The sequence below is a fragment of the Chroicocephalus ridibundus genome, chromosome 15, assembly GCF_963924245.1.
Source record: "Chroicocephalus ridibundus chromosome 15, bChrRid1.1, whole genome shotgun sequence".
NCBI lineage: Eukaryota > Metazoa > Chordata > Aves > Charadriiformes > Laridae > Chroicocephalus > Chroicocephalus ridibundus.
The window spans coordinates 3172442-3184448 of NC_086298.1; the positions used below are offsets into that span (position 1 = coordinate 3172442).

The window sequence follows — 12007 nt, forward strand, 5'->3', positions numbered from 1 at the left end:
TCAACCAGGAAAATCCACTTTCTGCACCTGGAGATGCTCCACAGCTTCTCCTGCCTCCGGGGAGGATGGGGTTGCCCACGGGATGCTTCCGGCTCTGCGGCTTCTCAACGCGGCTAAAGAGCGATTTTGGCTTTAGCCCCTTTCCAAGTGGGGTGTTCCCAGCCCCGTGCCCTGGCCCACAGCCTGGCCTGGAGAAGCAGCCCACCAAAATGTCCCCCCGGTCCGCCTCGAGCCCCGCAGCATCCCCGAGAGACGAGGAGCCCCAGCCACCAGCCCCGGGGGGGTCCCAGCGAGTGGGTGGTGGTGAAAGGAATCACAGAACCACAGAGTCGCCCAGGTCGGAAGGGACCTTTCGGATCATCGAGTCCAACCATCAACCTAACGCTGACAAAACCCATCACTAACCCATATCTCTGAGCTCTGTGTCTGCCCGTCTGTCAAACACCTCCAGGGACGGTGCCTCAACCCCTTCCCTGGGCAGCCTGTTCCAGCGCTTAATAACCCTTTCAGTGTGAAATTTTTCCCTAATATCCAATCTAACCACCTAGCGCAACTTGAGGTCGTTTCCCCTTGTCCCATCGCCTGTTCCCTGGGAGCAGAGACCGACCCCCCCGGCTACCCCCTCCTTTCAGGGCTTGTAGAGAGCGAGAAGGTCTCCCCTCAGCCTCCTCTTCTCCAGGCTGAACACCCCCAGCTCCCTCAGCCGCTCCTCACAAGGCTTGTGCTCCAGACCCCTCACCAGCTCCGTTGCCCTTCTCTGGACACGCTCCAGCCCCTCAATGTCTTTCTTGGAGTGAGCGGCCCAAGAGGACCCCCCTGTGGCTCCTCTTGTCTGGGGGCAAAGAGGGTTAAAAACATTTTCTAGGGGGATTTGTCGGCTGTCCCCCCCGCCCTGCCCGAGCGGCAGCGCCCCGGGGTGCAGCAGCCGCAGCCTGCAGGACCCGCTGGCAAATCCAGCCGCGTTCGTTCGTCGCTTGCCCAGAAAGTCCCTCCACCGACGGTCACGGCGGTAAGAGAGAAAAATCTGGGATTCCACCCCCCTGCCCCGGCCTTTAAATGAGTTGAGAGGCACAGAAAAGCTCGGGAAATGATGTGGCTACGTACTCAGGAACCACAAAGCAAACGCAAACAATCCCATATGTGTATAAATATATATATATTATATATAATAATGTATAAATATATATATATAGTGTGTGTATATATGTGTGTGTATAAATACATATTTTTTCTTCTTTTTTTTTTTTTTAAATCTTGCTGTTTGAAAGCCAGGATTTTGCAACGGAGTCAGCGGAGAAAAGGGATGAAAAGAAATTTAAAAGCCTCAGCTAGAAAATGCCTGGAACGCCTGAATTACACTCTGCCTGAGACCCCCAGCCCCTTTACCCCCCCCCCCCCCACCTCTCTGCCTCCTCACCAGGGGGTGTCCCACGTTGTGCTTCGGGGTTGGAGGTGTTGGGGTGAGGGAGGGGATGCTCAGGGCGGTGATGAGCGCTGCCAGGTCTCTGCCTGTCTCCACCCTCAGCTCCTCATCTCTGACACCCCCCCCGCCCTCCCCAGCCACAGCGATCCCATCCCTGTGTCCTCCCCCCCCCCCCACCCACCAAACCCCCGTGGGACAGAGCGGAGGCGGGAGGCTGAGAGCGCCCAACTCATCGCACGCGTGTTGAGGCAGAGGAAAAGCGGCGCAGTGAGGCCCTTTCGGGTTTTATCCGCGGTGACAGCCGAGGAGAGATGCCACATCCCCCGCCCCGGGGCTCGCTCGGTGACATGGAAGGTGGGGGGGGGCGGCGGGGCAGGGGGGACACGCACGGGGCCACCATCCTTTGCCCGGGAGGGGGGGTTAAAGCCCCCCCTGCGTCCCAGACGGGCACATTCGTGCCCGTCTGGGACGCAGGGGGGGCTTTAACCCCCATCCCGGGCAGAGGACAGATATTTTATTTTCCTAAACCTGATGTCCAAGAGGTTTCACCCGCATCCCCCCAGGGATCTACACCCCAGCCCCCGCCTCCAGAGCCCTCCCTGCAGCTGGGGACCCCCCCCCCCCGCCCCGGAATTTTTTCTTTCAGCTAAAAAGCCCGGCAGCCCAGGGCTCGGCAGATAAAAATATACCTTTTTTCTGCTCGAGCGTCAAAAAAAACCCCCGCAAGCGGGGTCTGAGGTTTCATCCTGGTGGCCAGCAAGGGGCGGGGGGGGGGGCTCGGGAGGGCTAGTTTTTACGGGGAATGCGGGTCTCTCGCAGCTTCCCCGCTTTCCCCTTCCCCTCTTCGGCTCGTCTTTTCATCCAAACCCCGCGCAGGATCGGCGCTGCCATCCAAAAACCTCTCTTTTTTTTTTTTTTTTTTTTTTTTTTTTGGGGTGTGGGGGTTGTGTGCGTGTGCGCGGTTTGAAGGAGGCCAGAAGAACAGCCTGGGGCTGAAACTTGGCAAGAGGCTTCTGCACTCCAGGAGGGAGGAATTCCTGGTTTATAAACCCCTTCTTTTTTTTTTTTTTTTTTTTTTTTTTTTTAAAAGCCCAGAGAGTCCCATTTCATGAGCGTGAAAGAGGGCAGAGAAGCGGAAACGCTGCTTTCTTGCTTCCCACTATTTCCCATTAAAACAAGGGAGAAACCACCAGAGCGAGGAAGAGCCCGACAAACCCCTCCTCGTCCTCCGAAAGCACACCCCCCTCCTACCAGCGCTCTAAAACCCACCCGTCCCCCCAGTTCCTCTGCCCGGAGGGGTCACGTCCCCCCTCGCAGGTCCCCCACATGGGCACATCCCCACGGAGAGGTACAGAAACCCCGTGGAAATGGCATCTCTCCATCACTCGCACCGAAGCGAAGCCCCGCGGAGGGAGAAGGAGCTGCTCCGGCGGCCGCTTTCCTGCCTCCTCCCCGGCACACGAACCCTCCTTCCCTGGACGCAGGGCCCTGTCCTCCCTGGGGACGGCCTTGTCCCCTTGTCACCGTGCCCCGGAAAGCTGCGCATTTCCACCCCGGGGCTGAACCCCAATGTGCCGGGGGGGAGCCGGGGGCTGCCGATGGCCGTAATGCCGGCCAAGGGCGGCCTTAATCCCCGTCTGGAGAGAGCTGCCACCGCCACCGAGCCGGTGGCACAGAGATCCCTTATTAGCAGAGGACAGGGAGAGGCGGCGGGGGATGCGGGGGGGCCCTGAGCAAACGGGAACGTGTGATGGGGTTAACGAGCAACGGGATGGATCTGGGTAAACAGAGCATCCACCGCTATGTTCTCCGGGGAGTCCTTAAAACACGCGTGTCTGGGGCGCTTCGGAGGAGTGCTGGGGAGCGAGGGAAACCCGCGACCCCCCCCCCGCCCCGGCACCCACTGGCTGCAGGGAACTGACTGTAAGGGTGAGCTCACGGCTGCCCTTTAAATAAAACAAGGAACTGAAGTTGAAGGCAGCCCGCGCAACTTCCTCAGAGCAGCCGCAGGCAGCGGCAGGGCCTCGCGTCCCGCAACCTCCGGGCGAGCCCCGGCCTTGGCTTCGTGTCCCCCTCGGTGGCCTCGGCCACGCCAGCCTGATGAAACCCTCCTGAAATCCTCTGGCACAAGCCGGAGGATTGATTCGGGCCCGGATGGGGACAAACCGCCGGAATAAGGAAAGTTATGAGAAGTTTCCTCGGGGCGGTGAAGGCGGTGGCGGCGTGGGGCGGTGTGGGGTGGCATGGGGCGGCATGGGCAGGACAGGGATTGGCGACAAGCGACGCAGCGGCGTGTCCCCCACCCTCCCGCAGCATCCCCTGGGCTGCGGGGACCCCAGCGGGGCAGGCATCCCCTCCTCCGCCCAGGGACCCCAACCGGCTCCCAGCTGTCACCCAGAGCCGGGCTCAGCAGCGCCGGGGGGTGCTGCCTGCAGCCCCCGGGATGGGTCCATCCCCGCGGGCCCCCAGCTGCGCATCCAGCTGCGCATCCAGCGGTGCCCCCGGGGCCCTCTCCCTCCCTCCAGCTGCAGCGGGCGGCTCGCAGGGAGCAGCCGCGCCGCGCTGTCCCCACGCCCTAAGCCGGTTCCGGACACCGCCCCGGGGCACAGCTTGGGGAGGGGGGACACATCTGTCCCGGGAGCACCGCTGGGGACACACACGCACATCTGTCCCGAGAGCACCGCTGGAGGGGACTCCCCGCCCCCCGCACGCAACAGCTGCCCCGCGGCCGCTGCCCACCTGCAAGGAGGGCCCGGCCAGACCCTATTCGCCCGGCGCTGGGCGGCCCCGGTCCGCTCCCGATCCTGGTCCTGGTGCTGGTGCTGGTCCCGCTCCCGATCCCGATCCCGCTCCCGATCCCGCTCCCGGCGCCGCTCCCGGCCCGGCCCCGCCGGACAATAGCGCGCGCCGCCGGCGGCGGGGGGCGGGGCCCGCGCCCTCATTTGCATCCCCGCCGCTTCCCGCCAATCCGCGCGCGCCGCCGCGCCGGGAGCGGACGGTCGTTAGCATCAAGCCAGCCCTCCCCGCCCTATTCGCGTAGCCCACGGCGGGCGGCCAATCAGAGCCGCGGAGGGTGGTGCTCATTGTCATAATTTATGCAGGGAAGGCACCCCCTGGTGGGGCGGAACGGGACCGCCGGGGCCGGGGCCGGGGCCGGGGCCGGGGCCGGGGCCGGGGCCGGGGCCGGGGCCGGGGCCGGGGCCGGTGGGGCCGGGACGGGACGGGACGGGACGGGACGGCATAGGGATAGATCAGGATGGGGACAGATGGGGATGGGATGGGGATGGGAATAGATAGGGATGGGGATAGATGGGGATGGGATGGGGATGGGCGTGGGATGGGGATGGGGATAGAGATGGGATGGGGATGGGGATAGATGGGGATGGAGACAGGGATGGCGATGGATGGGGATGGAGACGGGGATGGGTGGAGACGGATGGGGACAGGGATGGATGGGGATGGGATGGGGATGGTGGACCTCCTCTCTGCGGATGGGTCAGTTTTGCCCATGGCCACCGCACCCCTACCTGCCCTGCTGGTACTGGGGTGCCCCATAGGCATCCCTGCCCCTCATCTCCCTACCCAACCCCCTGCCCCAGCCCCCAGGAAACCCCCACAAACCCATCCTTTTTCTAACCTGATAGATTTATTGAAAAATTAAAAGCACAAGCTCTGTATATATAAATACGACGATGTTGCCAGCAATTTACAAGGCCTCCGGTTGCTCTCTCCGCATCCCCACCCGTGGCCCATCCCACCTGCCCGGGCACAGGGGCCAGCGCCCAAGGGAGCAGCGACCGCCTGAAAACCCCTCCAGCCTGAGCCACGGGCCCACCTTCCTCTGCGTGTGGCACTCAAATGACAGCGGGGACACCCAGACCTCCGCCATCCTCCCGCCCCGCTCCCCAGCCTGGCCGAGGGGGGAGAGGGTGTCCCCAGAGGGCAGCCCCCCCACCCCAGAGAGGACAGGGATGAAGACTTTAAGGGACGTGCGCTGAGTTCTGCCCGTTCTCAGCCTGCCCTACCCAGGCAGTGAGAGTCTGCGGTGGGTGGGGGGGACATCTGGGGACGAGATGGGGGTGTCTGTACGTGCAGGGTAGCGCAGTGGGCGAGGGTTCTGCGTGGTGGGATGCTGCTTTCCCACCTCGGCGCTGCCTTTCATCCCCGTTCGGGTACTCCCCCTCCCAAGCCACGCTCCCAAAACCCAGTTGGGTTCCTAAAGCGCGACGTTGAATTCTGTGACCAAGAAATCGATGTAGTCCTTTTCCTTCAGCTTAAAGGCTTCAGCGATGATACGGGCGGCTTCCCGATGCTCTTTGCCCCGCAGCCCCGTCCCGTTCACCTCCAAAATGACGTGGCCCACCTTCAGCTTCCCGCAGTTGTGCGCCGAACCTCCGCGCTGCGGGAGAGAGATGGTCAACTCATGGTCCCAACCGCCCCCCTGGCTCAACCCAGGGATGAAATAACAGGCGGTTTGGGGAAAATGTGAAATGTTTCATTTCCATCGTGTTCACCCTGCCCCGGCGTTCGCCGGGGCAGGGTGAACACGATGGAAATGAAACATTTCACATTTTGGAAAGAGGGGATGAATTTGGCTTCCCTCCTGCTTGCTCCTGGAGCGCAGCGCCGGCTGGGATGGCCAAGAATAACCAAGGGGCTGTCAGCTCTGTTTTTCTTTTGCTGCAAATCACTTGAATTTTGCCCCAAGTAAACAGCAGAGGAAAGAGTGTGGGGAGACAGCACCCGAGGGCTCGGTTCCCCAGCTATCATCCACCATTCCCCCTTCCCAACCCTCTTATCTGAGCAGAAAAAGGGACTTTCCAGACATCTGGAGACACCAGCCAAGCTTTTGGGGCTGCCCAGACTGCCCCCCTCTCCGAAATGTCTGCAGCAAATCCTTGGCTCCCAGGACGTGCTTTATGGTATGGGATCATCCGCGGGACATGAATGCAATCCTCAGCAACGCCCCCCCCGGCAGAATGATGCCTCTGATACCCAGGGAGATGCAGGGCTATTGAGGAGGAAAGCACACCTCCAAAATCCCCCATGGTCTGGCCGTGGTTGAAGGGCTTTCCTGATGTCCAGGGAGGAGAAGTATGGGATATGCACTGAATTCTTCCCATTCTCAGCCTGCCCTACCTGGATGGTGACGATGCGGGGCAGCGGCTGCCGCGTGTTTGCTCCACCCTCGATGGCGATCCCCAAGGTCGGTGCGCTCTTGGACACTCGGATGAGACACGACGTGGGCTCCAGGAGCCCTGGCTGCGGGGAGAGATGGCAGCGCTGCCAAGGGAGGCCGGGCACTGCGCTTCCTCAGCCGGTGCCCCACGGCAGCTTCCACGGGAGAGGGACAGACACACTGCCTGCAATTCCTCTAACTCCTGACATCCATGGCCATGATCCCAACAGTGTGCAGGTCTGGAAGGGCTTGGGGAGGAGTGGAGCAGCGCTCCGACTGCCTCCCTACACCCCTAACCGCGCCACCATCAGAAACCTTCCAATTTACTTCTGATGCCTGATGCCACCTTCCAGGTGACGTGGGACGTTGTGCCCTGCAGATGTCCCCTCGGAGCCAGGAACGCTGCCATGTGCTGAGGGAGCTGGGGGTGTTCAGCCTGGAGAAGAGGAGGCTGAGGGGAGACCTTCTCGCTCTCTACAACCCCCTGAAAGGAGGGGGCAGCCAGGGGGGGTCGGTCTCTTCTCCCAAGGAACAGGCGATGGGACAAGGGGAAACGGCCTCAAGTTGCACTAGGCAGTTAGATCGGATATTGGGAAAAATGTCTTCACTGAAAGGGAAATTAAACATTGGAACAGGCTGCCCAGGGAAGTGATGGAATTGCCATCCCTGGAAGTATTTAAAAGATATATAGATGTAGCGTAGACATGGTTTAGTGGCAGCGCTGAGTTAACGTTTGGACTTGATGATCTTAAAGGTCTCTTCCACCCTAAACGATTCTATGACTCTATGTCCCAAGCAGCTGCCTGCTGGAGCTGGGAGGGACTGGATTTACTCAGGATGGGGTGAATCAGCCCCTCTCAGCCGCTCCCGGCTCCCTTCCCCACAGCTCAGCCCACCAACGAGCTGACTCAGCTCATTGAACAAGAGGATAAATAACCCACCAGAGCACACACGAGAGGCTGCTGCCCACAGGCAGCGGGAGCAGAACCGGCAGATGGCTGGACGAGGCAGCGGGGACCAGCACTGCCCCTTGGCACCCCCGGGTGCCCACCTCCCACCCACGGCAGCACCTCGAGGCCCCGGGGCACCCAGCCTCACCGGCTTGGAAGCCCCTTCTGCCGCCCCCTCGTTCCTCGTTGCCTCCTTGAGGCTTCGGCTTTTCCCAGGGACCGGCTGCCGGCTCTTGTCCTTGCCGCTCATCTCCACCTCCCCGATGTCCACCCCGCTGTCCTCGCTGAGGGTCTGCCCGCTGTCCGACAGCTGGGAGAGCGTGGAGGCTGGGGAGAGACGAGGGCTGTTAGAGGCTGGGCAGCACGGCTCTGCGGCCAGCCGAGCACCCACAGGGCCACCTACCAGAGGGAGGACATCTCACCCGCTCCCAGGGCTGGGCAGGTTCCCTGGGATTTAGACTTAGAGCGGGGTTCCCCAGCGAACCCCGCCTGAAGAGCAGAGTTGGGCCCAGGGAGGAACAAGCAGCCTCAAACCCATGTCCAGGATCCAACCCAGATCCTGAACTGGGATGGGAGAAGAGGGTGATGAGCTCAGGGATGCTGCTAGATGCCAGTTTGAGCCAGCCCATACTCAAGACCAGGGTCTGGGAGGAGACGGAGACAGACCTGAGCAAAGAGGAGATGCCAGGAAGAAGCTTCCTCCCCTTGGAGGACGAAGACTCTGGATGCAGATCGAAACTCTGGCAATGAGTGTCAGGAACAGCAGGACCTGCAGAAAGGGCTGAGGGTCTGGAAAATCACTCTGGGACTTGGAGCGTGTGAGGAGTTGGGGGTCACACTGCTGGGACCCCTCGGGCGCTCCAGCCCCTCATCCATCACCCCGGCAGTCGGGAACTCATTGCAGTGGGAGGACAAGGGGTAATGGGCACAAACTTGCCCCTGGGAAGTTCCATCTCAACATGAGGAGGAACTTCTTTGCTGTGAGGGTGGCAGAGCGCTGGCACAGGCTGCCCAGAGAGGTGGGGGAGTCTCCGTCTCTGGAGACATTCCAACCCCGCCTGGACGCGTTCCTGTGCCACCTGCTCTGGGTGACCCTGCTCTGGCCGGGGGTGGGACTGGGTGATCTCCAGAGGGCCCTGCCAACCCTATGATTCTATGATTGTGCCACAGGAGGGCGACAATGCCACTCGCATCGGGTCGCACGGAGCCTGGACGCAAATCGGGCATTTCCAGGGGGGTGATGGGGTCTCGGGAATGCTGGGGGTACCCCCAGCCCCAAAGGGTCTCAGCCGAAAGCAGAGCCCATCCTCCTGGGCACCCTCAGGGCTCCAGGGCCACCCTTCCCATGCCCGCTGGACCAGAGCCATTTGCCAAAGGACCTGTGGAGCCCAGCACGTTCATCCCTCATTTCCACTCCTTTTTCCTCTGGGATGTGCTCAGGATAAATCTGACCTGCAAGCTCTGTGTGGGTACAATCATTTTTTTTTGGCAACACCTGGAGTTAATGGGAAAATCCCAGAATTGTTTCTTTTCAAACCCCACTGGAAGCAGATTTTATTAACTAACACAGCAAAGCCCACACAAATAAATTGCAATCAACTGCCTCACAGAGCTTGGTCTTTAAGTAAAGGCCAGCCTGAATGGCGCTGGAAGCCCAGGGAGGCTTTGGAAAGCTTTGGAGAGCATCCTGAATGCCGATGGGGAGCTGGCTGCTCTGGCCCTGGGCTTCACAGGTTTTCCAGCGTTGCCAAAACCCAGTGCCGAGGGCTTTATCTCCGAGACTACCAACACTGCCGATGCTAACACTGCGGAGGCTTTTATATGTTTCCTGGATTTTCACTTTTTTTTTTGGTCATGAGGCTGTCAAGCTGTGTTCTGTAATTGAAAATTCATCTCGGGGCGGGGGGAAAAAAAGCAAACCGACACACAGCTACCAAACGCTGCCACCAATCCAGGCTCTGTGGCTTTTTACCCTACCCTACCGACCTGCGGTTCGAACCAAAATCAGGACGTTTGCTCTTGTGACCCTTCCCTGGCAGGCGGTGCCAGCCCAAATCCCCGCCAGGAAGGGAGAGGCCCTGGAACCAACCTGCTGCTCAGGCAGGGACCTGCAGCTTGACACAGGTCTCCCTCTTCCAAACCTCCCCCCAGTTCCTGCTCTTGAGATCCTTCTCTTCTCCCGTTTCTTGAGGAACACCCCAGAGAAGGTTTTTTTCACCCCACGGCTGATAACGTTGACACCCACCTCTGGCCTGGGGCAAAGGCCTCACTTCATTGACGTCGGGCTCGCTGTTGGGTTGGTGCACCTCTACCATGATGAAATGCTGGTTGGCCACGGCCTGGGGGCTGCCCTTGTCCGGTGGAGGGGGTGCCGGGTGGGACGGGGGAGGAGGAGGGGATGGGGAAGGGGGGCTCTGAAGCCCACCGGCTGCAGGGCCCTCTGGGGATGGGCTCTTCAACCTTGTTGGGGACTGAACCCTGGGGAAGGGACCAATGGGGTGCTGGTTGACCAGGGAGAGGTGGGCATCCATTTGCCTCCTGGAGCCATGCAGGGCTGGGGAAATGGTAGCATAGATAGCGCTTGGGGCAGAATCCTCGGTGGACGTGGTAGCAGTGGAGGTCACGCTGACTGTGTCCTTCTCGGGGAGGCTGGGAGGGGGCGTGGGGTTTCGGGGGGCTACGAAGAAGAGGCCTGACTGAGAGGACTCGGAGGAAGGGCGCTTGGGCTTGTCTTTCCCTGGGTTCCTGTGCTGGGCAGCGGATGGGTCCAGCATCTGAGGGGCTGAAGGAGGAGGCGGAGGCTTGAAGTTGGGCGGTTCATCTGGGAAGGAGGAGAGATCATCCTGCCAAACCAAGAATAGAAGCCTTTAGGACACCACGCTCAGCGGCAAAACTTCCCCAGACCTGCAGTCACCTGCATCTTCCTTCTCACAGTGACCACGGCAAAACGAGCTGATTTTCATAGAAACGCCTTTCTGACCTCATTGGCACTAAGAACATGACTCACAAATGAGGACGATTAGAGGACAAACTACCCAACTTTTGCTCTGGTTCGCACAGAAGCTACCCTTATTCAAACAGCCAGAATCCTTCATCCTAACCGGTCTGATTAATTCCCTTCAGTGACTGCGGTGACGTCCAGGGGCAGGTGATGTAGCAAAGAGCTACAGAAGCTGAGGCAAAACTCGGCATCAGCAATTTGCCTCCAGCTCCCACCCGAGGCGTGGCAGCACGGCGCAGTGTCTTACCAGGGAGATGTCCGGCAGGGTGTTGATGCTACTTTGGTGGCCATCTCCACCTCCCTCCAATTCCGACGTGTTCTGAGAGGGCAAAGAAGGAAAAGAAAACCCGGTCACAGCAGCAAGGAGCAACCACCACAGTGCCAGCATGATGGGGAACATGCAGAGTGATGCATTGCCCAAACCCCCCACGCAAGGCCAGCCTTTCACCCCAAAGGTTTTGGTTTCCTGGGAGGTTCCCTAGAGACTCACATGTATGAGCAAAGCGACTTGGTTGGGAAAACGAACTCTCCCAAGCTAAGAAGCGTGCTCAAAGCATGCTGTGACCCTGCCCTACCAGGGTAATTTCCTCTGTAGCAGAGGAGCATCCTCCTCTTAACCCAAATCCCAGCTCCTCTGTAATTTGGAAGGAGGGGAGGAACTCAGTGGGCTGCAGGTTCAATATCTGGATCTTTCCCAGGGGAAGGGCAATGAAAAAGTTTAAAACTTCCCTCCCTTGCAAACCAGAGCAGTTGGTCTCAGATGCGAACAGAAGCCACCGCCACTGCCTTCCCTTTATGAGTCAAAACGTCATTAGAAAATGTCACGACACAGCTCTGAACGCCTCACAGCTCTAGAAATCAAGAAGGGCTTCGGGAATCTGTCGGTTTGTCTGCGCAGGGGCAGCTGTCCATCAGGATGGACCCAAGGAGAGGACGCTGGATGCTGTCAAGCCGAGCAGAGAGGCACCCTGGCTAAGTAACAGAACTGGGCAGAACCGGGGGGTCGCAGTGGAGGCTGGGTGTGAAGCTCTGCCCTGGCGAGCCATGCCTGGCCTGGCCCTGAGCAGGGCTGATCCCAGCCCGTCCCGAGTCTCACCCAGAGCCATGGGCTAGACCTGCTTTGTCCCCAGCAGGCACCAGGTACAGTCCCAGGGGATGCTCTGCCCGCAGGGCACAGTCTCAGCTCCGCCTGGATCCCCTGCACGGCCCCCTAAGAGCAAATCTGGACTCAGCACCCGCCTCCCCCAGTAACTCCTGATCCGGAGACATGTCTGCCGCTGCTCAGAAAGGGTGTACTTCATTTCCATCACGTTCACCGGGATGTTTGTGTGTTTGTGCTGGAATGGGCAGGGTACAGTTTGTGTTTAACTGTCTGTTATTTATTGCAGGGTAAACAACCGATTAGTTGAAACGCTGGTGCATCTGCATTTCCCCCATCTGCTGGAGGCTGCTGC

At 60.0% G+C, this 12007-nt stretch overlaps 1 protein-coding gene across 4 annotated transcripts in view; it reads right to left on the minus strand.

The window, feature by feature from the left end:
- Positions 1–5072: 5072 nt before the first annotated feature.
- Positions 5073–12007, minus strand: part of WHRN (whirlin) — a 57496-nt gene continuing 50561 nt past the window's right edge. For 3 of the 4 annotated variants that reach the window (XM_063353132.1, XM_063353131.1, XM_063353134.1), the window contains 5 exons: positions 10801–10872; positions 9798–10395; positions 7701–7879; positions 6563–6685; positions 5073–5822 (listed from right to left, as the gene is read on the minus strand). In XM_063353132.1, the coding sequence (XP_063209202.1) occupies positions 5640–5822; positions 6563–6685; positions 7701–7879; positions 9798–10395; positions 10801–10872 (1155 nt within the window). In that variant the 3' untranslated portion in view covers positions 5073–5639. The remainder of the gene's footprint in view (positions 5823–6562; positions 6686–7700; positions 7880–9797; positions 10396–10800; positions 10873–12007) is intronic. The other variant, XM_063353133.1, reaches the window with a different exon arrangement.